The sequence below is a fragment of the Ovis aries genome, chromosome 7 (assembly GCF_016772045.2).
Source record: "Ovis aries strain OAR_USU_Benz2616 breed Rambouillet chromosome 7, ARS-UI_Ramb_v3.0, whole genome shotgun sequence".
NCBI classification, from domain to species: Eukaryota; Metazoa; Chordata; class Mammalia; order Artiodactyla; family Bovidae; genus Ovis; species Ovis aries.
The window spans coordinates 44,945,892-44,972,123 of NC_056060.1; the positions used below are offsets into that span (position 1 = coordinate 44,945,892).

Here is a 26,232-nt window from a genome sequence, read left to right on the forward strand (position 1 = left end):
GAGCCAGGATATGACTTGAACTTAAGACTCAGTTCCCATACCTTGCCTCTGTACAGAATTTCTAAGAAATGATAATGATTCTAATAAAAGTTAATGTTAGCCTGCTACACAACTACAAACAAAAAGAACTTATAATACATTTAATTTATAAACTATGCTTACTTGCTACATGAAAACCTATGTACATAAAGGAATCATATAGTGTATAACTTGTACTAACAGATATACTAATTAGATCTCATATTCCTTTTTATTCTGGTTATTGGCCATTTGTAATGGAGTACGGTAAAGAGCCTCTTGATGAAAGATAAAGAGGAGAGTGAAAAAGTTGGCTTAAAGCTCGACATTCAGAAAACTAAGATCATGGCATCTGGTCCCATCACTTCATGGCAAATAGATGGGGAAACAGTGGAAACAGTGACAGACTTTATTTTGGGGGGCTCCAAAATCACTGTAGATGGTGATTGCAGCCATGAAATTAAAAGACGCTTACTCCTTGGAAGAAAAGTTATGACCAACCTAGACAGCATATTGAAAAGCAGAAACATTACTTTGCCAATGAAGGTAGGTCTAATCAAGGCTATGGTTTTCCCAGTGGTCATGTATGGATGTGAGAGTTGGACCATAAAGAAAGTTGAGCTCCAAAGAATTGATGCTTTTGAAGTGTGGTGTTGGAGAAGACTCTTGAGAGTCCCTTGGACTGCAAGGAGATCCAACCAGTCCATTCTAAAGGAAATCAGTCCTGAATAATCATTGGAAAGACTGATGCTAAAGCTGAAACTCCATTACTTCGGCCACCTGATGCAAAGAACTGACTCACTGGAAAATACCCTGATGCTGGGAAAGACTGAAGGCGGGAGTAGGAGGGGACAACAGAGGATTAGATGGTTGGATGGCATCTCTGACTCAATGGACATGAGTTTGAGTAAACTCCAGGAGTTGGTAATGGACAGGGAGGGCTGGTGTGCTGCAGTCCATGGGGTATCAAAGAGTTGGACATGACTGAACTGAAACTAAATGAAAAATTTTAAATGATCTCATGCTTAAACACATGGTAACAGCAGCAAATAATATACACAATAAAGACAAATATAAGCAAATTTGAGATTATATTTTTAAATGCAGTAAGCAATTTCTTAAATGTATAATTAAAAGTTTAAAAGAACGATGTTATAACCAATAAACTCTAGCACATGATAAAGTAACAGGTATTCCTGACTCTATAGGTACACATTCATAGCATGTTCAGCCTGCCATCCTAACTTAGCTAAAGATATTCAGTTCAGTTCAGTTACTAAGTTGTGTCTGACTCTTTGTGACCCCATGAACCGCAGCACACCAGGCTTCCCTGTCCATCACCAACTCCCGGAGTCCACCCAAACCCATGTCCATTGAGTCAGTGATGCCATCCAGCCATCTCATTCTCTGTGGTCCCCTTCTCCTCGTGCCCCCAGTTCCTCCCAGCATCAGAGTCTTTTCCAATGAGTCAGCCCTTTGCATCAGGTGGCAAAAGTATTTGAGTTTCAGCTTCAACATCAGTCCTTTCAATGAACACCCAGGACTGATCTCCTTTAGAATGGACTGGTTGGATCTCCTTGCAGTCCAAGGGACTCTCAAGAGTCTTCTCCAACACCACACTTCGAAAGCATCAATTCTTCTGCACTCAACTTTCTTCACAGCCCAACTCTCACATCCATACATGACCACTGGAAAAACCATAGCCTTGATTAGACAGACCTTCATTGGCAAAGCAATGTCTCTGCTTTTTAATATGCTAAGTTGATCATAACTTTTCTTCCAAGGAGTAAGCATCTTCTAATTTCATGGCTGCAATCACCATCTTCAGTGATTTTGGAGCCCAGAAAAATAAAGTCAGCCACTGTTTCCACTATTTACCCACCTATTTGCCATGAAGTGATCGGACTGGATACCATGATCTTCATTTTCTGAATGTTGAGCTTTAAGCCAGCTTTTTCACTCTCCTCTTTCTTTCATCAAGAGGCTTTTTAGTTCCTCTTCACTTTCTCCCATAAGGGTGGTGTCATCTGCATATCTGACGTTATTGATATTTCTCCCGGCAGTCTTGATTCCACCTTGTGCTTCTTCCAGCCCAGTGTTTCTCATGATGTACTCTGCATAAAAGTTAAATAAGCAGGGTGACAATATACAGCCTGACATACTCCTTTTCCTATTTGGAACCAGGCTGTTGTTCCATGTCCAGTTCTAACTGTTGCTTCCTGACCTGCATACAGATTTCTCAAGAGGCAGGTCAGGTGGTCTGGTATTCCCATCTCTTTCAGAATTTTCCACAGTTTATTGTGATCCACACAGTCAAAGGCTTTGGCATAGTCAAAAAGCAGAAATAGATGTTTTTCTGGAACTCTGTTGCTTTTTCCATGATCCAGCGGATGTTGGCAATTTGATCTCTGGTTCCTCTGCCATTTCAGCTTGAACATCTGGAAGTCCACGGTTCATGTATTGCTGAAGCCTGGCTTGGAGAATTTTAATCATCACTTTACTGGCGTGTGAGATGAGTGCAATTGTGCGGTAGTTTGAGCATTCTTTGGCATTGCCTTTCTTTGGGATTGGAATGAAAACTGACCTTTTCCAGTCCTGTGGCCACTGCTGAGTTTTCCAAATTTGCTGGCATATTGAGTGGAGCACTTTCACAGCATCATCTTTTAGGATTTGAAAAAGCTCAACTGGAATGCCATCACCTCCACTAGCTTTGCTCGTAGTGATGCTTCCTAAGGCCCACTTGACTTCACATTCCAGTATGTCTGACTCTAGGTGAGTGATCACACCATCATGATTATCTGGGTCATGAAGATCTTTTTTGTACAGTTCTTCTATGTATTCTTGCCACCTCTAAAGATATTATAACACTTTTTTTCTTGAATTTACAGAAGTCACAAATACTATCACCAAATTGCTGCACATTTTTCACTTTCTTCTAAAAGAATCATTTTAAGTCAATCTTGCGAAAACAGCCTAGCTCTCTAAAGGGAATTAGCGCCATCTAGTGATAGAAGCTGGTAGAAAAATAAATTTCATTAGGAGACTGCTACTTGAGAAGCAAAAAAGAAAACTGCTTATGTAGCAGTATAATACACTGATTTAGGAAAATACAGAAAACTGTAGCACCCCCTCCTGGATATGTTTTATTAATTTATATTGGATGCTAACAGATTTTAGCTACTTATATTACAGTTCTAAAAAAATACTAACACCCTTTATTATGATCAGTTTTTAAAATTGTCAGAAATACTCTAGTTATGGGATGTTTCAAAGGAAGATAATTTGCTCTGTTGGAGGCACGACTGAATCAGTATGACCCAATCCACTAACATACTTTCTCTTCCTCTAACTTGTAGCCAGATGTGAAGGGCCTTGACTTTATCCTGTAGGCCTTGAAAAGCCCTAGTTTTACACAGGGAAGATTTCTTTGGGGACAGTATAAAGGGTGGATACCTACAGAAAGTGTGTTGGGGAAAGACTAACCAGGTGGGGGTTAATGGTAGCAATCTAGACAGGAGATAACAAGGCCTAAACCGAAATGATGAACGAAGAGTCCACTGGGTTGGAGGATCACTGTAACACGCAGGATATCTCTCAACTTTTTACTGCACCAATTTTTAAAATTCGGTTATACCTCGTCTTATCCTGGAGAAGGAAATGGCAACCCACTCCAGTATTCTTGCCTGGGAAATTCTGTGGACAAAGAAGCCTGGCAGGCTCAGTCCATGGGGTCGCAAAGAGTCCAGTGCCACTGAGCGACCAACACTTTCACCTTATATCTTTTATAACTTCAAACTGCCTGGACAAGATTAATCACTTTTTTGGGGGGCCTTATTCCCCCTACAAAATGATAAGCTCCTTGAAGACAAATTACTTTTGTAAAGATGTTAAAGATGATTTGATTAAAAGAATCTGTGCATGGGGTCACTTATTTCAATGATATAGCTTATGAAGATAAAAAAATACAGTGGTGTTTTAGAAAGCTATTTTTTGATAGATTCTTGTTTAATTTAGGAGAGATTTTATATTAATTATGTACGCTACCAACTCTCAAACATGTGATCATTGTATCACGGGGACAATATTCATCTGGTAGATGAAAAGCAGTTTGAAATATGTTGGTTTTTTTATAGGCATCTTTGACTGTGTGGATCACAACAAACTGTGGAAAATTCTGAAAGAGATGGGAATACCAGACCACCTGACCTGCCTCTTGAGAAACCTATATGCAGTCAGGAAGCAACAGTTAGAACTGGACATGGAACAACAGACTGGTTCCAAATAGGAAAAGGAGTACGTCAAGGCTGTATATTGTCACCCTGCTTATTTAACTTCTATGCAGAGTACATCATGAAAAACGCTGGGCTGGAAGAAGCACAAGCTGGAATCAAGACTGCCGGGAGAAATATCAATAACCTCAGATATGGAGATGACACCACCCTTATGGCAGATAAAGTGAAGAAGAACTAAAAAGCCTCTTGATGAAAGTGAAAGAGGAGAGTGAAAATGTTGGCTTAAAGCTCAACATTCAGAAAACGAAGATCATGGCATCTGGCCCCATCACTTCATGGGAAATAGATGGGGAAACAGTGGAAACAGTGTCAGACTATTTTGGGGGGCCCCAAAATCACTGCAGATGGTGACTGCAGCCATGAAATTAAAAGACACTTACTCCTTGGAAGGAAAGTTATGACCAATCTAGATAGCATATTCAAAAGCAGAGACATTACTTTGCCGACTAAGGTCCGTCTAGTCAAGGCTATAGTTTTTTCAGTGGTCATGTATGGATGTGAGAGTTGGATGGTGAAGAAAGCTGAGAGCCGAAGAATTGATGCGTTTGAACTGTGGTGTTGGAGAAGACTCTTGAGAGTCCCTTGGACTGCAAGGAGATCCAACCAGTCCATTCTGAAGGAGATCAGTCCTGGGATTTCTTTGGAAGGAATGATGCTAAAGCTGAAACTCCAGTACTTTGGCCACCTGATGCCAAGAGTTGACTCATTGGAAAAGACTCTGATGCTGGGAGGGATTGGGGGCAGGAGGAGAAGGGGATGACAGAGGATGAGATGGCTGGATGGCATCACTGACTCGATGGACATGAGTCTGAGTGAACTCTGGAAGTTGGTGATGGACAGGGAGGCCTGGCGTGCTGCGATTCATGGGGTTGCAAAGAGTTGGACACGACTGAGCGACTGAACTGAACTGAACTTGGATAAAGATGAACTCAACTATTTTTTTTTAAAGAATACAGTACAGTTTATTTTTAAATGTTCAAAAACAAGAAAACTAAATATATTTTTTCAGATACACACATGAAGGTAAAACTTCCAGGTTTTAGCTTCAGAGTAAAACATCTGCATATGTTAAAACCTAAGTTTCAGACCTGGCTAACCCGGGGACTGAAGGACACAAAATCAGGCAACAGTTTCCTGTGGGGGAGGGGTGGGGGGAGCAAGGGACTCTTACGTTCCTGCTGATGTCCCAGTTCTTAAGAAACAAGGAAGATGGGTTGTTACAGTTACAATTTTAGGTATGCTACACACATTTTTTTAGATAAGTGCCATTACCTCACATTAAATAAGAACTGTCTTCCTTCCGCTCAATTTCAAGATTAAATTATACTTTCCATGCCCCAAAGCGGCCAAGATGACAAACTATAAAGATTAGTCCTTACACTGACAATAAATAAAAACAAAAACAACACAGGCAGAACACGCTGACCTAAATCACAGCAAGATCCTCGATGACTGACCTCCTAGAGTAATGGAAACAAAACCAGAAAGAAACAAATGGGACCTGATTAAAAGCTTTTGCACAAGGAAGGAAACTACAAGCAAAGTGAAAAGAAAACCCTCAGGATAGGAGAAAATAACAGCAAATGAAACACTGACAAAAGGTTAATCTTCAAAATATACAAGCAGCTCATGCAACTCATACCAGAAAAACAACACAATCAAAAAGTTGGGCAGAAGACCTAAACAGGCATTTCTCCAAAGAAGACACGCAGATGGCTAATCAACACATGAAAAGATGCTCAACATCGCTCGTTATTACAGAAATGCAAATCAAAACCACAGTAAGGTATCATCTCACACCAGTCAGAACAGTCATCATCAAAAAGTCTATAAACAATGCTGGAGAGGGTGTGGAAAAAAGGGAACTTTTTGCACTGTTGGTGGGAATGCAAACTGATATGGCCACTATGGAGAATAGTGTGGCTGCTAAGTCACTTCAGTCGTGTCCGACTCTGTGCGACCCCATAGACGGCAGTCTACCAGGCTCCCCCGTCCCTGGGATTCTCCAGGCAAGAACACTGGAGTGGGCTGCCATTTCCTTCTCCAATGCATGGAAGTGAAAAGTGAAAGTGAAGTCGCTCAGTCATGTCCGACCCTCAGCGACCCAATGGACTGCAGCCTACCAGGCTCCTCCATCCATGGGATTTTCCAAACAGTGTGGAGATTCCTTTAAAAACTAGGAATAAAACTACCATACGACCCAGAAATCCCACTACTGGGAAACCATAATTGAAAGAGACACATGTACCCCAATGTTCCTTGCAGCACTATTTACAATAGCTAGGACATGGAAGCAATCTAGATGTCCATCAACAGGTGAAAGGATTAAGAAGTTGTGGTACAGATACACAATGGAATATTACTCAGCTATAAAAAGGAACACATTTGAGTCAGTTCTAATAAGGATGACGAACCTAGAGCCTCTTAAATAGAGGGAAGTCAGTCAGAAAGACTAATATTGTATATTAACACGTATCTGTGGAATCTAGAAAGATGATACTGATGATTCTATTTGCAGGGCAGCAAAAGAGGTGCACATATAAAGATAAGACTTTTGGTGCCAGTCAGGGAGGGAGCAGGCAGGAGGACTCGAGAGCAGTACTGAAACACACATCACCATACATACAATAGCCAGCGGGGACAAGCTGCAGATGCAGGAAACCCCTCTGCGACCACACAGCGGGGTGGGGTGGGGTGGGGAGGGAGGTGGGAAGGAGGATTAAGAGGGAGGGGACATGTGCATGCCGGTGGCTGTTTCATGCTGAAGTATGGCAGAAACCATCACAATATTGTAAAGTAATTATCCTCCAATTAAAAATAAAATTTTAAAAATAATGCTGTTAGAACAAAAAAGCATGTCGCCTATAAAAACTCACTTACAATATATCAACTATACAGCAAAATTGTTAGTATAGTAACAGAAAAATGAATTTTATACAAGCTAAATCCACTCTAAAATTCAATAATACCCTAACTGTAATTCTTACTTTCCTAGGTCTCTTTCATCTCAGTGTCTAACAGTACCTTGCCTTTAGAAGGTACAACATAAATTTCTATTCACTGGAATTCCTAAGCCAGGGAATTCCACTAAGGATGACCATAGACCAGATGTCTGAACATTCAAACCAGACACATACCTGAATTTAGGAAGAACTGGGGAGGGTCCCCATGAATGCCCACCGTGCCTGGTCCCAAGGAGTCAGACAGGGTATTTACAAAGGAAAATACGCCACTCATGATTCCAAAGCCAAGGCCAGAAACTAAAGAGGAAGGAAAACACTGTTAAACCTTATTCACACTATGATTTCTCTTCAAATCAAACCCCCAAGGACTAGGGAACACTATTTTGCTGAAGGAAAAAGGGTGCACAGGCAGTTGGAGAAGCGTGGAAAGTTGGCTCAGAAAAGGCAAGTGCTTGGCAAAATGATGAACCGGGGTGGGGGTCGGGGCGTGGGGGAATGGATAGTGAAATGTAGCAGAGAATTGAGAAACGACAGAAAGAGATCCAGGAGGGCTCTGAAGTGACAGGCGAGACAGAAGGATATGATATTAAAGCTCTGACTTTAATTCATGATAACAGAGTCTACGGAATTAATTGTGATGGAATTGAGCTTGAGGGGTGATTGCATTGTAAAAAGGGATCCCTCGGTCAAGCTGGGTGACTCAATTTAGGAACCTAGATCCAACCTTTAAACCATAATTCTGAAAGAAAAATATGAAAACATATTAACTGTTTTAATATGAAGAGTCTTTCCAGTACAAATTCATGAAATCAACCCAGAGAGGGTAACAGTAACATCACTTGGAAATTGTTAACTGGAGTGTATACATGTTAAAAAAACCTAACTGTCAAATTTGGTTAATAGTTAATGGACACACAGATAAGAGTCAATTGAAATCACTTTCCTTTATAAAAGGGCTCTGCTACTGCTGCTAAGCTGCTTCAGTCATGTCCGACTCTGTGCGACCCCACAGATGGCAGCCCACCAGGCTCCTCCATCCCTGGGATTCTCTAGGCAAGAACACTGGAGTGGGTTGCCATTTCCTTCTCCAATGCGTGAAAGTGAAAAGTGAAAGTGAAGTTGCTTAGTCATGTCTGACTCTTCGTGATCTCATGGACTGCAGCCCACCAGGCTCCTCTGTCCATGGGATTTTCCAGTCGAGAGTACTGGAGTGGGGTACCATTGCCTTCTCCATATAAAAGGGCTTTAGAAAGCTATAAAAATTAAAAAAAAAAAAATACACCAATAGGCCAATGCAGTAGTAAAATACCACTGCTGCTGCTGCTGCTGCTAAGTCACTTCAGTCATGTCCGACTCTGTGCGACCCCATAGATGGCAGCCCACCAGGCTCCCCCGTTCCTGGGATTCTCCAGGCAAGAACACTGGAGTGGGTTGCCATTTCCTTCTCCAATGCATGAAAGTGAAAAGTGAAAGGGAAGTCGCTCAGTCGTGTCCGATTCTTAGCGACTCCATGGACTGCAGCCTACAAGACTCCTCCATCCATGTGATTTTCCAGGCAAGAACACTGGAGTGGGGTGCCACTGCCTTCTCCGAAATACTACTAGAAACCCACAAAGCTATAAAAGATAAAAATGGCTTTTAGGTCAAGTTTGATTTTTTTTTATCTTCACAACACTATGCAGCTCTAACTTACCATAAGCCAGCAATCTCATAGAGGGTGCTTTCTCATATGGGTTTATAATCTTCAAACCCTCACTGGCTTTCCTAAAATAAAAACACACATATAATTTTTTTAAAGTAGTATCTCAGAAAAACACATAAGGTATCTTAAAATTCAGATACTTAATGAGGTTTTTGAGCAGATTATACACTAAATCTAAAATCCATTTACATGAACACAACAAAGCTTCAATTAACTAAAATCAACCAAAATTTCCAACCAACTTTTGCCTTTTATCTGACATTCACAAAGAATAGGAAAAAATAATATAACAAGCCATCAGGATTGGGTTTAATAAGGGGGAAAAAAGCAATATTTATGACTAAACTTGTGTGTTAAGTGACTTCAGTCATATCCAACTCTGTGTGACCCTATGTACTGTAGCCTGCCAGGCTCCTCTATCCAGGATTCTCCAGGCAAGAATACTGGAGTGGGTTGCCCCACCCAAGGACTGAAATCTCATCTCTTATTCTCCTGTAATGGCAGGTGATTCTTTACAACTAGCACCACCATGACTAAGCTTCAGTATCAGTTCAGTCTCTCATTTGTGTCCAACTTTTTGCAACCCCATGGACTGCAGGACGCCAGGCTTTCCTGTCCATCACCAACTTCAGGAGTTTACTCAAACTCATGTCCATTGAGTCAGTGATGCCGTCCAACCATCTCATCCTCTGTTGTCCCCTTCTCCTCCCACCTTCAATCTTTCCCAGCAGCAGGCTCTTTTCAAATGAGTCAGTTCTTTGCATCAGGTGGCCAAAGTATTGGAGTTTCAGCTTCAACATCAGTCCTTTCAATGAACACCCAGGACTGATCTCCTTTAGGATAGGCTGGTTGGATCTCCTTGCAGTCCATGGGACTCTCCAGAGTCCTCTCCAACACCACAGTTCAAAAGCATCAATTCTTCAGCGCTCAGCTTTCTTTACAGTCCAACTCTCACATCCATACATAACTACTGGAAAAACCATAGCCCTGACCAGACGGACCTTTGGCAAAGCTGGCAAAGTAATGTCTCTGCTTTTTAATATCTTCCATTTGGAAGCATCATTTAGTACCAGGGACATGAGCCAGAATTTACGTGACTGTGATCTTCTTTCTCTGGAATCATAACCACCTGAAATGCTCAAGTAGCCTATATAAACTCACCTATCACAGGAGTGCTTTGAAAGGCTAATGAATGCTTACAGACCTACATAATAGCAATAATCTCCATCAACAAACAGATATAATGGTATAATAGAATCAATAAATTTTGGAGGACTTCTGTTTTATATAAATTGCTCAGTAATGAATAAAAGATTTTTGATATTTAGTATAACAAAGTACAGCTATCGCAAATATATTAAAGCTCTAAACTTAAGGCCTAGGGCACCAACAGTTCTCAGAGCCAATATCAGGAAGTGAAAAAGGAAAAGGCACCATGATCAGCTTCCAAGTTCTTGATGGACACAACCCACAAATTATGACATAAGGGACAGTGATTTTAATTTCACCATTTTACTGAAATGGACATTTTTTGTTTGCATTTATTATTGTTTCTAAGAACAAAACAGAAAAAGGTCAATTTTTTGAAATATAAACTTTGAAAAACATATGATAAATCATACCAGCTTTCTTGTTTGCTCTGATTCACTCCACATGTATGTGTAGGAGAGGGAAAGTACCACAGAATATGCATGTAAATACACTATTTTAGAATTTTTTAAAATAGACTTAGGCCTTTTAAAAAGTTGGAGCAATGATTATCTTACTACTTCTATAAGTGATTTTTTAAATTACCAAATCTTAATGGTATCAGCATTACCAGACAACTGAAACTACAAAAGCTTCACTTTGAGCCGAAAAAATTCTAGTGTATATTTTAGGCAATATGCAGGACCATAACTAGGATTTTTTTTTCCTTCTAATTAAGATAGAAAAAACTCATTTGTGGCCACATGTCAATTTGTCACAGTGCAATGCTTTGCTAGGCTGAAAGTTACAATTCATTCATTCAAGATGAAGTACTGTTCCTAAGGCCTGAGTCATGAAATACATTGGTGCTTCCCTGGTGGCTCAGAGGTTAAAGCGTCTGCCTGGAATGCAGGAGACCCAGGTTCGATCCCTGGGTTGGGAAGACCCCCTGGAGAAGGAAATGGCAACCCACTCCAGTACTCTTGCCTGGAGAATCCCATGGAGGGAGGAGCCTGGTAGCCTACAGTCCACGGGGTCACAAGGAGTCGGACACGACTGAGTGACTTCACTTTCACTTTCACAATGATAAATGGGCTTCCCTGGTGGCTCTCAGTGGTAAAGAGTCTGCCTGCCAATGCAGGAGATGCATGTTTGATTCCTGGGTTGATACCCTGGAAAAGGAAATGGCAACACACTCCAGTATTCTTCCCTTGAGAATTCCATGGACAGAGAAGCCTTGAAGGCTACAGTCCATGGGGCTACAAAAGAGCTGGACACTACTGAAGTGACTAAACAACAAACAACAATAAATACTTTGATTCAATTCTATATATATATATAAAAAACTGGTGTAAGCTCTCCACATTTTAATCTTGGCACCAAATTCAAGTAGCAAAAATTTTACTGAGGCAATATTTTAAACTTAAAAGTTCAAAACCTACCTTGGCAGTGGAGATAGTTAAAATATTGCTTAAACTGAAGTTCCTATATTTAATTTGGTGAAGCCTAAGAGAGCAACTTAAATATATCTATATAAATGTTTAGTTCAGTCGCTTAGTTGTGTCCGACTCTTTGCGACTCCACGAATCGAAGCATGTTAGTCATGATTAAAGTACATAATTCTCAAACTTGTTTTAACATGTAACTATATAACATCCTTCTATGCAGAGTACATCATGAGAAACGCTGGGCTGGAAGAAGCACATGCTGGAATCAAGATTGCCGGGAGAAATATCAATAACCTCAGATATGCAGATGACACCACCCTTATGGCAGAAAGTGAAGAGGAACTAAAAGCCTCTTGATGAAAGTGAAAAGGAGAGTGAAAATGTTGGCTTAAAGCTCAACATTCAGAAAATGAAGAACATGGCATTCGGTCCCATCACTTCATGGGAAATAGATGGGGAACCAGTGGAAACAGTGTCAGACTTTATTTTTGGGGGCTCCAAAATCACTGCAGATGGTGACTGCAGCCATGAAATTAAAAGACGCTTACTCCTTGGAAGGAAAGCTATGATCAACCTAGATAGCATATTGAAAAGCAGAGACATTACTTTGCCGACTGAGGTCTGTCTAGTCAAGGCTATGGTTTTTTCAGTGGTCATGCATGGATGTGAGAGTTGGACTGTGAAGAAGGCTGAGCGCCGAAGAATTGATGCTTTTGAACTGTGGTGCTGGAGAAGACTCTTGAGAGTCCCTTGGACTGCAGGGAGATCCAACCAGTCCATTCTGAAGGAGATCAGCCCTGGGATTTCTTTGGAAGGAATGATGCTAAAGCTGAAGCTCCAGTACTTTGGCTACCTCATGTGAAGAGCTGACTCATTGGAAAAGACCCTGATGCTGGGAGGGATTGGGGGCAGGATGAGAAGGGGATGACAGAGGATGAGATGGCTGGATGGCATCACTGACTCGATGGACGTGAATCTGAGTGAACTCCAGGAGTTGGTGATGGACAGGGAGGCCTGGCGTGCTGCGATTCATGGGGTTGCAAAGAGTCGGACATGACTGAGCAACTGAACTGAACTGATATAACATCCAACATTTTAAAAATGTGCTAGGAAAATATCTGTCATATTCCAAAGGTTTGTTGCAGATCCATTTTGTAGAGGCAAACAAAGGCACCTGTTGATACATACCTGTCCTATTATTTATCTGCAAATCTCCAAAGGTCCTTTTGGAGGACCAAATATGGTTTCCCCAGAAGGCCAAGGAGGCTTCTCTGAATTTCCTGGCCTGAGAGCCTGCAGACTGACAGCAATACTTCCTTCCATATGTGGTCCTATGCCCTCACTGCCCTCATTAAAAAGGGTAACCCATGGGGAACTTCCTGGCAGTCCAGTGGTTAGAACTCCGCACTTTCATCGCCAGGGCGCAGGTTCAATCCTTGGTCAGGGAACTAAGATCTCACAAGCAGCACAGCAATAGCCACCGCCCCTCCCCCGCCTCCCCGCAAAAAGGCAACTCATGTTGGATTAGAGCCAATAAAGCTTTGCTTTTCAGGTGGAAATCATGAAGACAGACAACAGTAAAGAAGAGCAGATACTCAGTTAGCCAATTCAGGTAACTGAGGTAGAATCTCAGGTCCTAAAGGGTTATTACTAAAGCCAGGACCTGATCTGTGAAAATCTACTGAAATTAGAAAACGCAAACCCAATGTGAGCCAATGACGATGACGTTAGAGTAAGAAGGTCCAGTGCAATCGGAAGCTGGGTTAAGAGAAAAGTGCCCTGTCAACGGTGGGAGGTGCCCTGCTTTCTGAACCGTTCTGACCACAGCAGGGCACTGTGCTGGGTCCTCGGCACAGGTAAACCCCAGGCACTGCCAGAAAGGGGTGTGTCCACTGACAGAAAAGAACAGAGACAGGAAAAGATTTGGAAACCACACCCGTGTCTTCTGAGGGCCGGGTGAGAAAACGGGGAATGCACAGTCTTTAAAGAGAGAAGATGACAACCATGTGAGAAACTGCTTGCCTGTGCATGGTAGAGGTGAAAAAGAGGGGAGATTTTTATTACCTTAACATAGTCTACAGTAAAAATTAAATTTTGGAATGGCAGTTAACTGCTGCAAGCCAGAAATATTCAACCATAGCTGAATGTCCATCTCTTAAGGATACTGTAATTCCCATGGAACCTGAAATGTTATCTTTAATTTTTATCTGTTGCTCTTTAATATCTCTAGGAACTAATGGAACTTTCATTGTTAAACCTTTTCTAAGATACTACTTTTGTTTCTAAGCAATGGCTTCCTGGTTTTCTACTGGTGGTTTAAATTGCTTCATTATTAAAATTTCAGTATCTGTTATTAAAAGCATCCAATAAAAAATACAGAAGCCTTGGCATTTTGGCAGGAATAAAGGATCAGAAGCCTATTACAAGAGATGCTATTGAGGTCCTTTTTGTCTTGGTTGCACCCTTGCAATTCATAAAGTGCTTTAATGAACTCATTTGCAGAAATGAAAAAGCAGCACATTTATCATTCTACTAACTAAGCATTACTACGTAATCAAAGCCAAACTCATTACTGCCGGAAGGAAAATATTATTCCAAGTTCACGCTGTGCTTTCAAACAGTGGTTTCACGTGAGCTCCTCGTGGATCCTACAGATGACCTACTTTCTGGCCTAGAAAGGGAACTCATGCCCACTTTTTTAAAATGTATTTTTCTATGACAGACATGAAATCAAATGACATTATCACAAAATGAACACCTGTTTCCCCCAATACAGTCAAAATTATGGCAAGCATAACTGTCGTAGGAATTATCTATTTTAGGTGATGTCAAAGAGAAGCACATAAAAATTCTGATTTGGAACAGTTTTTGTACTTATTGTTTCAATGACTTTCTCTACCTTTATTTTTCTCTACGGCACTTATCTTGTAATATACAATGTATTTTCTTATTTATTCATTTGTTGTCTCTTTCCACTATAAGGTACCACCATGAGACTGTCTTTTAATCATGATGTATCCCCAGTACCCAGAGCAGTGCACAGCATTAAGCAAATTCTCAAGACATATTTTTTGAACGAGTGAAGGAAGGAATGAGGGCCCACAACTCAAAATACTCAATATTTTCAGGCTAGAAATGTATGATCCCCTGGCTTGGAACTATGTAGGAAAACATGGACCTTCAAATACAACAACATATTAATGTTTCAAATTACTACATAATAATTCAAAAAACACTGGGGGAAAAAAGTAAACCAAACACTTAACTTACTTTAAAAGTTTATAATATGCAAACCGGAACATTTCTTGGATAAGGACTGAGATTAACACTCCAAAAATCAGCAAATATTTCTCTCTTGGTTCATCTTTGTTACCAATAAGGGTTGCTGTCGTGAACCAAATGAGGGAAGAAAACAGCAGAGACACCAACCAGAAGAAAGCTCTGAAAATTGGAAGGGAAAAAAGTTATAAGTGAACAGGATGAAAAACAATTTAAAGGCAGGAAAGAAAAAAGGGACTTCCTTGGTCATCCAGTGGTTAGGGCTCTGAGCTTCCAATGCAGGGAGAGCAGGTTCGATTCTTGGTTGGGGAACAAGATCCCACATATCACATGGCAAAAATAATAATAATAATAAAATGTACAGGTTGCCACATAACACTGAGCAGGATTCCATGTGCTATACACAGCAGGTTCTGGTTATTCGTTTTAAATATAGCAGTGTGGTTTGGGGGAGAATGGATACATGTATCCATATGGCTGAGTCCTTTGCTCTTCACCTTAATCTATCACAACATTGTAACTGGCTACAGCCCAAAACAAAGTGAAAAGTTAAAAATAAATAAAATGTATAGAGCCAAGAGATGCTGCTTACAGCTGAAAGAATTACATATAAAATAAGTAAATAAAAATAAAAACAAAACCCTGCTTGAGAAGAGAGAGATTTCCTGACAGAAAACGTTCAACTGTTCTCAATCAATGTGCAGTTTCCCTGGTGAAACAAACATGCAGTCCAAGAGGAATTTGAAATTTTTCGTTAAAAAATCACTTTTTTCAGTGACCCTTCTTTTTGTAAGTACATCTGAAGACTATTTGCCAAGGACTGTCTGGCTGGAAATTTCGTTATTTGCTAATTAAGCTTCCTAATTAAAGCTTTGTCCACTCATGTGTAAATATTTTTTCCAGGAAAATGTCTATGTCTCTATTAACAGAACAGTTGTTTAAAATCCAGATGTTGAAAGCCTGTGCTCTGATCTAGATCAGTTTCCCAGGTCTGGTTTTTACAACATTCCTGTGGAGTTTAATGATTATAACAAGCTTTACAGACTTTCTGCCCAAATCTCTATTGTATTTTGTTTTGTTTTACTTGGCCACATAGGGTCTTAGTTGTGGCCAGCAGGTGTGGTTACCCCGCAGCAGGCATGTCGGATCTTGGTTCCCCAACCAGGATCGAACCAGAGTCCCCTGAACTTAATGGCAGATTCTTAACCACTGGACCACCAGTGAAGTCCCTCTATATTGGTTTTTAAATGACTCTTGTGATGCAGCACTTTCAATACAGTGTGAGTGGTGAAGAAGTTCAGAAAAGGTGGGACTCACTGGCCTGGCCTCGCCGTTTCTCCTGATGCCAATTGAGACTTAACAGCACAGAGGGTCATGGGGAAGCTCCAGTAAGAGCTGCCAGACAGGTGAAAACTGGCATTACGATCACATTCGCCACAGGAGTTCAGTATTGACCAAGCTCCTGGAAAGAGATGCACTACAGGTGATGCGGAGTTTTCACAGGCTTCTTACCCTTTGGCCGCATACCTGGGTCACCTGGGTCTCTTAGATTGCGTAGTCCGAATCCCATCCCCTAGACATTTGATCAGTTGATCACGGGTAGGGATTGGGCAGGAGTGTGTTTTAAAGCACCTGATCCCCAGATGCTTAAGGGCTCTTAACTAGCTTGGGATTAGAGATGCCTGTTTGAATCTGACGGGCGCTCTCTTCAAATAAATCAAAGATGCATATTTGAAGTTATCCACAATTCTTTACACAGTTTTAATGTATGACGAACGCCCACCCACGGACCCTAGGCAAAGACTACCGAGCCAAGCGCCAGGGTTTTCTGAGACCCACGGCGTGAGCTCCTTCACGACGTGAGCTCGCTCTCTGAGGTCGCCGACCCTCGGAGGAGGGCAAGAAGTCCCAGCGGAAGGGGTCTCAGCTCTCCCACTGCCAACCATTCTCCGCTCTAAAGCCCAACGTGATCGAGATGTTTGGTGGGGCGCCAGGGATCGCGGGTACCCCCGGCGGGGGAGGGGAGCCCCGGGTCCAGGTTTCCCGGCGCAACCGCCTTACCCAATGATGAGAAAGATGATGCGTAACGGCTCGGTGACGATGGTGAAGATGTAGAGGGCGAGCGCAGGCCCGAAGGCAATGAAGGCGCAGCCGAAGAACACGGCCGCCGTCATGGCGACCGCAGAAGCCTGCCGAGGTGGGGGCCTGGCCTGGACACTGGGGCGCAGAGCGCCGAACCAGCTGAGCACCGGGACGAGGGCGGGGCAGGACCAGGGACTGGAGGCGGGGCGAGAGCGGGGCGCCGCGGAGGGCGAGGGCGTGGTGGAGGCGGGGCGAGGTGCGCCAATGGGCGGGCCGCGGCGGTGGGCGGACCGCGGCGGAGGCACGGGGCGCTGCGCGGCGAAGGGCGGGACGCAGCGGGGCGGGGCTGGAGGGAGGGGCGCGGCGGGGCGGGGCGCGGCGGGGCGCGGCGGGGCGGGGCGCGGCGGGGCGCGGCGGGGCGGGGCGCGGCGGGGCGGGGCGGGGCGCGGCGGGGCGGGCCTCACCGGGCTTCCGCTCTGGAGTCGTTGTTGTTGGTTGCTTGCTCAGTCCTTCTCCACTCTACGAGCCCGTGGACTGCAGCACCAGGCTTCCCTGTCCTTCACCATCTCCCGGAGTTTGCTCAAATTCTTGTCCATTGAGTTGGTGATGCCATCCAACTATCTCATCCTCTGTCGTCCCTTCTCCTCTTGCCTTCAATCTTTCCCAGCATCAGGATGAGCTGGCTCTTCGCATCAGGTGGCCAAAGTATTGGAGCTTCAGCATCAGTCCTTCCAATGAATATTCAGGATTGATTTCCTTTAGGGTTGACTAGTTTGATCTCCTTACAGTCCAAGGGACTCTCGAGAGTCTTCTCCAATAACACAGTTTGAAAGCATCAATTCTTTGGTGCTCAGTCTTCTTTATGGTCCAACTCTCACATACGTACATGACTACTGGTAAAACCATAGCTTTGACTATGTGGGCCTTTGTCAGGAAAGTAATGTCTCTGCTTTTTAATGCGCTGTCTAGGTTCCTCACAGCTTTTTTTTCTAAGGAGCAAGCATCTTTTAATTTCATGGCTGCAGTCATTTGCAGTGATTTTGGAGCACAAGAAAATAGTCTTTTACTGCTTCTATTGTTTCCCCATCTCTTTGCCATGAAGTGATGGCACCGGATGCCATGATCTTAGTTTTCTGAATGTTGAGTTTTAAGCCAGCTTTTTCACTCTCCTCTTTCACTTCCATCAAGAGGCTCTTTAGTTCCTCTTCGCTTTCTGCCATAAGGATGGTGTTTTCTGCATATCTGAGGTTATTGATATTTCTCCCGGCAATTTTGATTCCAGCTTATGCTTCATCCAGCCCAGCATTTCCCATGATATACACTGCATATAAGTTAAATAAGTAGGGTGACAACATACAGCCTTGACATACTCCTCTCCCAATTTGGAACCAGTCTGTTGTTCCATGTCCAGTTCTAACATGTCTCAAGGTGTAGTAGCTTCTGATCCAGAGGCAGAGATCGCTGGAGATTTTAGAATTGGAGCAAAGCACTCAGTCCCCTGCTGCCACTAACTGTATACATCAAGCTGGCCAAGGACACCAGCTGTGAGGTGCCTAAGAGGAGTGGAGGTCCCCAACCCCCTTTGTATCCAGGACAGGGGAAGATTCCAGATCAACTGAAGAAGAACACACAGGACATAGGCAGGATTCCATTTCTAAACAAAGGAGTCTTTTTTTTTAAAGGACATTATGCCATTTGTTGACTGTACAAAACTAGCTGGAGTGGCTGTGACGACCCAGGTGATAACTCTCAGACTGTAAAAGCCCCGTCTCGGGGTTGTTTTGGTGAGCTAGTTTTATTTGTACTCCACTCCTGCCAAGTCTTTACAAAATTGTTTTGAAGGCATTCATAGTAACAGGAACATCTCCCTGCTCAGTTTTTACTCGTTTGTCTCTCCCATTAATACATAAAATTTTGTAGGGCAGGGTTTTTGTTTTGTTCTTTGTTGTTTGCACAACAGCAGTGGCTCAGATGGTAAAGAATCTGCCTGCAATTCAGGAGGCCTGTGTTGTATCCCAAGGTTTGGAAGTTCCCCTAGAGAAGCGAATGGCTACCCACTCCAGTACTCTTGCCTTCAGACCAGAAGAGGGTGCTCACTAAATACCTATTCAATGAATGAAATAATTTTAAAAGTGGAATTCACAAACATTTGCTGCTTTACATTAATTGAACAGTTTCTGAGAGTTTTACAAATTAAAACCAGAAGGTTTATTTCCCTGATCATTCACATCTAATAAGATTTATCTCCATGTCTAACAGTCTGGTCTTAAGTCGCTCAGTCTTGTCTGACTCTGTGACTCCATGGACTGGATGGAGCCTGCCAGACTCTTCTGTCCCTGGAATTCTTTAGGTAAGAATATTGGAACGGGGTTACCATTCCCTTCTCCAGGGGATCTTCCCAACCCTATGATTGAACCCAGGCCTCCTGCATTGCAGGCAGATTCTTTACTGTCTTAGCCACATTTAATGGGGATAATAATATTTAACATATTATGCATTATTTTGAGGATTGTGCCTGCTTGGTAAGTGCAATATAAATGTTAGCCATTTCTACTTATTCTTTATCTATCATGAATAAAGCTATTGGGAATCAACACTGAAAAGACAAAAATTGGGACCTGAATGAAGATGTATTGCGGCTGATTTCTTTATGGTAAAATGTCATCTTTGTCCATTTAAAATAGACATATATAGTTTCTTTTTACTCCACAGATTTTTCTTCATTTTGAAATGTCTTTTCCAGTATCTATTAAAACTCAGGTTGAGACAATAGTTGAAATTGATAAAGTGATTCACCATTAGATATATTCCTTTGGTTCTATCCTGAATCAGATTTGTCAAATGTAATTACATTACTTCAGCTTCATGCAGAAATGCCTTCATAGAAGCATATCATTCTCATGTCCTTGGTGTGAAATTAAGCTTCTTTTAATACAAGAAATTGTAAGCAGATACAATAGAGGATCCCCTGAGAAAGAGAAGCAGGCATGGCTTTATTGACATAAGAAAAGCCGTTTTTGGCCTAAGCTATTTTGTCATCTAAGCCTGGACACAATCCTTGTCCTTGAACAGGTCTTAGTAATTAATAATCTTCTTTTTTAAAATATTGATTTTTATTTATTTGGCTGTGTTGGGTCTTAGTTGTGGCATGTTGACTCTAGTTCCCTTGCCAGCTACTGAACCTGGGCCCCCTGGTTCACACTCTTAGCCACTGGACCACCAGGGATGTCCCAGTAATTAATAATCTTAAGGAAATAAAAGAATGCAGGACTGTTATCAGGCAAGAGAAGCAACAATAGTAAAGATAATACATCAGCAATAAAGACTCCCAGTTCTGTTTCAATGGTAAAGATTTGCCTGAAACCTCAGCCACCAGATCAACTGAGGAACCTGAGGGATGATGCATTTGACCTTTCCTGACCTTCATGACTTCAATCAACTAAAGCTTGGACTATTGTCAACCTTTGTCTCAATTCTATGCTGAATTCCCCTCTGCTCAAGCCCCTTCATGAATTTCAAGTTACCTTGAAATTTCCCCATCTTTGCTGTCTGTACATTGCTTTGAGAAAGATCCCCAGTGTTCTCCATACTTGCTGCGAGTAATAAATCCTTCCTTCTCCTGATCTTTGGCTTCCTTGTGTTTTATTGCATTGACGTCCACCAAGAGGTGAACCCAGTTTTTCATGTAGCAAAATGGCTATCTACATTTTTTCTTGCAAATTTCACAAAACTATTTCATTATCATTCTTCAATATCTCTAATTTACTTTTTAAGTTCAGGGCTAGGAAAAAAGTTTTGTTTTGCCTGACATACGCATATATTCAGCCTGAGAGCTAACTTATCATATTCAGGCTTTATCTTAATTCCCAGGAAGCTTGGAGCTAAATCTAATAGTCGATTATAGCAACTATTCTTCGTTTTAATTACAATTACTGCCATGACTTCAGAATATGGCTTATTCTTTTACCCCTATTTTGTTTTGTTTTGGTTTTTTTAAAACTTTTATTATTATTATTATTTTTTTTAATTTTAAAATCTTTAATTCTTACATGCGTTCCCAAACATGAACCCCCCTCCTACCTCCCTCCCCATAACATCTCTCTGGGTCATCCCCATGCACCAGCCTCAAGCATGCTGTATCTTGCGTCAGACATAGACTGGTGATTCGATTCTTACATGATAGTATACATGTTAGAATGCCATTCTCCCAAATCATCCCACCCTCTCCCTCTCCCTCTGAGTCCAAAAGTCCGTTATACACATCTGTGTCTTTTTGCTGTCTTGCATACAGGGTCGTCATTGCCATCTTTCTAAATTCCATATATATGTGTTAGTATACTGTATTGGTGTTTTTCTTTCTGGCTTACTTCACTCTGTGTAATCGGCTCCAGTTTCATCCATCTCATCAGAACTGATTCAAATGAATTCTTTTTAACGGCTGAGTAATACTCCATTGTGTATATGTACCACAGCTTTCTTATCCATTCATCTGCTGATGGACATCTAGGTTGTTTCCATGTCCTGGCTATTATAAACAGTGCTGCAATGAGCATTGGGTTTTACCCCTATTTTGATTTGATTACCTCCATTTTAACCAAGATCTGTGTCTCCATTAAAGCTGCCTCAAATACTTTGGAAGTAGGCAACTCAACACAGAGAGCTATAGTGAAGAGAAGTCGCTCAGTTGTGTCCAACTCTTTGCAACCCCGTGGACTGTAGCCCACCAGGCTCTTCCGTCCATGGGATTCTCCAGGCAAGAATACTGGAGTGAGTTGCCATTTCCCTCTCCAGAGGCTCTTCCCGACTCAGGGATCAAACCCAGGTCTCCCACATTGCAGGCAGACACTTTAACCTCTGAGCCACCAGGGAAGCCCTTGAGAGGTATAAGTTGGGGGAATTTGTACTTATGATATCTTGACTATATCTCAGTTCAATTTTAGTCTTCAAGTCTAGTTAAAAAAAAAGGGGAGGCAATGTAAAATCTGTAAGATTAGGTTTTCATCATTGGGGAAATGATGTTTTAACAATCAGTTATCCACTCTTTGAAAAACATACCTAGACCTTACAAAGAAATATGAGACAATTGTATTTAGCAGCTCTAATTATGAAATAAATGGCAACCCACTCCAGTATTCTTGCCTGGAGAATCCCATGGACAGAGGAGCCTGGCGGGCTACAGTCCATGGGGTTGCAAGAGTTGGACACGACTTAGCAACTAAACAACCACCACCAATGTAAAATGTAATGAATCTGCCCCCCTATATATGAAGATATCTTTTAAAAATTTATTTTTAATTGGTGGATAATTGCTTTACAATGTTGTATTGGCTTCTGCCATACAACAACGTGAATCAGCCATATGTATATGTGTGTGTGTGTGTATGTGTATCTCCTCCCTCTTACACCTCCCTCCTACCCCCACCCCCAATATTAGGACATCTTTAACTGATACGTCTGTTGGAATAGAAATTAACTAGAACAAACCATCAAAATCACCAGTAAGATAATCTTCAGCATTCATGGTTATTCACTAAAAACACTTATTTCAAGCTTTCTCTGAATTACATTTATGTAATGCATTGCTGTATAAAAAGCACTTTACACTGACTTTAGCAATTCTGTTTACAAGTGAGGACTGAGAAGCTAAGTAGCAGTGCTATTGACTTCTCAAGTTTTTATGAATTTACTATGAGCTTTCTCCAGAAACTCGAAAACATACTAAGTGATATTGGGAGTTAAGTCTCGAAAAGATACCTGGGGGAAGGAGGCTGACACGTGCTATGGATAAGAATACAAACTGCTGGGTGTGCACCTGGAGGAGTGGGAGTGTAAAAAAGTAGTATCACATTTTAGCAATTTATCCAGTAATGCTTGGACATACCTACTAGTAATTCATAATATGCTAATGAATTCACTTGAGCTTTATTTTCTGATAGTGCTGATAGATTATACTCAACCATTATTCATTCAAAATGCATGGCGCATGACTATGACGTATCAGGCACAATGCTAGGCACGGGAGTTACACCAATGAAACAGCTGTGCATCCTGTCTTCACTGAGCTTACGGCCTAGTGAAGACACCAGAGAAGCAAGTAAAAGTCGCTCAGTTGTGTCCAACTCTTTGCAACCCCAGGGACTATACAGTCTCCAGGCCAGAATACTGGAATGGGCAGCCTTTCCCTTCTCCAGGGGATCTTCCCAGCCCAGGGATCAAACCCAGGTCTCCTGCACTGCAGGCGGATTCTTTACTAGCTGAGCCACAAGGGAAGCCCCCAAAATACTGGAGTGGGTAGCCCATCCCTTCTCTAGCAGATTTTACTGACTCAGGAATCAAACCAGGGTCTTCTGCATTGCAGGTGGATTCTTTATCAAGACAGGCAAGGACAAGGATTATGAGCATATAAGAAAGGGGAAAGTGAATCCATGTAACTCAGATTGGACTCAAACCCAGTCAAAACCCATGGTCTTTTAACTGAGATCACACACTTGTTTTCAGGACTTAATGAAACTCAGGTTTTGGATGTTCCATTGTGGAAAGAATTAAGTGAAAGACAAAGTGAGAAGTAAAAAGTGGATTTATTTAGGGAGAAACATACTCCACAGTGTGTTGGCCATCTCAGAAGGTGAAAGTGGCCCTGAAATATGGCAAGGTTATTTTTTATGGGCTGGGTAATTTCATAGGCTGAGTGGGAGGAGTATTCCAACTATTTTGGGGGAAGGGGTGGAGATTTCCAGGAACTGGGCCACCGCCCACCTTTTGGCCTTTGATGGTTGGTCTCAGAACTATCACCGTGCTGCTGGATGTGTCATTTAGCTTGCTGATGTGTTACGATGAGCATAATGCTGTGGCTCAAGGTCTAGTGGAAGTCAACCCATCTGCCATCTTGGACGTATTTGTTTCTTCATCCATCTTGGACCTATTTAGTTCTGATCAGTTTATGTCATGTCCTCGGGCTACGTCATTCTTTCAAACGTTGTACTCTGCCCTCTTCTCTCCTGTTCCAGGACAGCCAATCCAAATTTGTGAGGTATTGCTAAAGAAGATGACACCCACTCATTCAGGATTCAGCTTTGGAGTTAGTAAAGCTAGGAAGTAGGAGAGACATAGAAAGACAAGAGAAAAGGCTTCAAAGTGAAAGAAAGCAGAGCATTTCTGAGGACAGAAAGTAGGTCAGGATGTCCTTGGAGTGTGGAGAAAAGAGGCAAAAAAGGCCAGCAGGTTAGAGTTCACCTCAAGTTCCAGGCTTATCCAAGGGAGTGGCAGGCTCTGATATCCTTTGCAGATAATGGGAAATGGGATTCCAGATAAGAAGTTCTTGGCATCTGCAGGTATGAATCAGGGAAACAGCAGGAGTCTGGAGAAAAGCAGACAAACTCAAAAGAGATTTAGGAATTGTGCAAAACAAAAGTTAGTTACTGATGAGCTCCATGGAGTGAGGGAGAAGGAAAAATCAAGGATGATGGTTTCTGCAAAGATACATATATATATATATATATATACAAATTAATTTTTACTTGTGTTGACTGGAAAAAAAAAAGGCACAACCTAAAAGTTGAGAATTTTGTTTCATTCAGCTGACTTCATTCATTAAGCCCATAAGACAGCCTCTCAGATATTTCTGAGTTACTGATCCAAAGAGGCAAGGAAGGAGCCAGATATATAGGAATTTTTGAAAAAGCAAGAACCTGGTAGTCAGAACATCAAAAAGATTACTGTTCATGTTAATGAATTTAGCACTTTTCTACGGGTGGGAAGATGCAAGAGTCTGGGCTCACTGAAATCGTTTCTTAGGTATGCACCTTACCTATCTAGATCTAGGGTCAGCATCCTGCTTTTCTTCATCCTGAATCCCCTCTAGGTGCTGTTTTGCGGGGTGTGTGTGTGTGGGGTGGGATGGGGAGTGGTAGATGCAGTGGCTCGTGGCTTGATGGCCACAATAACCTTTGTTTGCTTATATGGCCACTGATGTGTTTCATACATACTTGTATACTCATGTATTCCTGTAACTAATATTAAAAAACTTAAATTTTGTGAATAGGAAACATTGAAGAGAGGGGAAGAGAGGATTTACTCAATTTACTGATATATAAACAGCATTCTGGGTGATTTGTCATATCAAAAGAAGATCCTTCTGTATTTAGTAAAGGTTAAAATGGTGAAAAATATTTAACAAAGACTAAAATAAAGATGAGGGCCAGGTAATGAAGCTTCTCTTTATATTGCCAAACTTATTGAGGCTCTGATGAATTTACTTCCAACTTAAAAAAAAATTATTATATATATTTGGTTTCTGTTGTGGCACCCGGGCTCTAGGGCATGTGGGCCACCCATGGGGCATGTGCAGGCTTAGTAGTTAAGGCCCTTGTGCGAGCATGTGGGATCTTGGTTTCCTGACCAGGCATCGAACCCGAGTCCCCTGCATTGGAAGGAAGATTCTTAACCACTGGACCACCAGGGAAGTCCCCCTTTACTTTTAATCATTCTTCAAATTAAAAAGTAAATAAAGAACCAAACAACTCCTAATTTATACTTAACTTTCTTCAGTGACTGTTGATTTTGATGACTGCTGAAATTCACTCATTTTTCCCCCAACATTTCTTAAACACCTACTATATGCCAGGTCCTTTGTCTGATACTGTGAATACAAAAACCAAACACTCAGTCCCCAGCCTACAAGAGCTGAGTCTAGTGGGGAAGGAAAGTAAACAGATGATTCCAATCCAGTGCCGTGACACTTTGGGCAGACATACGAGAGGGTTCCTAACCATGGATGGGGTTGTTGCTGAAGTCTTCCCACCAAACCCTTACTGAATATTGAAAGATAAGAAGTCAGTCAGGCAAGGGGTGGGGAGTCAGCGGAAGGAGCAGCCTAAAGAAAGGAATGACAAAGCATGTTATATTTGGAGATGCAAGTACTGATGAGGCTCAAAAGATATGTGTGAGTTCAAGTGTGACAAAATCAAAGGCTGAAGAGAGAGAGAGGTGGAGACAGCAAAGGACTTTGCCAGTCTAAATGGTTTAAATGTGGCAGTGACAGATTTAAAAACCATTCAGCACTGTGGAAACTGGAGAGGAGGAAAATAAAATTAGAGACTAGAAGACTGGTTAGGAGAGGTTACAGAAACCTAGGCAAAAGATAAGGAGGCCTGAACAAAGAGAAAATACATGACATTGTAAATCAACTATAAATCATCAAAACTGCTGCAAAATATAAATAAAATTTCCCTCTCCCAAAAAACAATAACAAAAAAGAATTC

At 41.8% G+C, this 26,232-nt stretch overlaps 1 protein-coding gene and 1 non-coding gene across 5 annotated transcripts in view; one reads left to right on the plus strand and one right to left on the minus strand.

Annotated features, from left to right (window-relative positions):
* Positions 1 to 17,169, minus strand: part of APH1B (aph-1 homolog B, gamma-secretase subunit) — an 86,533-nt gene extending 69,364 nt beyond the window's left edge. For 3 of the 4 annotated variants that reach the window (XM_060417837.1, XM_012181389.4, XM_042252361.1), the window contains exons 1-4: positions 16,952 to 17,169; positions 14,882 to 15,052; positions 8,967 to 9,037; positions 7,448 to 7,570 (exon numbers count right to left, since the gene is read on the minus strand). In XM_060417837.1, the coding sequence (XP_060273820.1) occupies positions 7,448 to 7,570; positions 8,967 to 9,037; positions 14,882 to 15,052; positions 16,952 to 17,064 (478 nt within the window). In that variant the 5' untranslated portion in view covers positions 17,065 to 17,169. The remainder of the gene's footprint in view (positions 1 to 7,447; positions 7,571 to 8,966; positions 9,038 to 14,881; positions 15,053 to 16,951) is intronic. The other variant, XM_042252362.1, reaches the window with a different exon arrangement.
* On the plus strand, positions 11,035 to 11,106 carry TRNAS-GGA (transfer RNA serine (anticodon GGA)). The gene has a single exon. It is a non-coding gene; the product is annotated as a tRNA-Ser (tRNA).
* Positions 17,170 to 26,232: the final 9,063 nt, after the last annotated feature.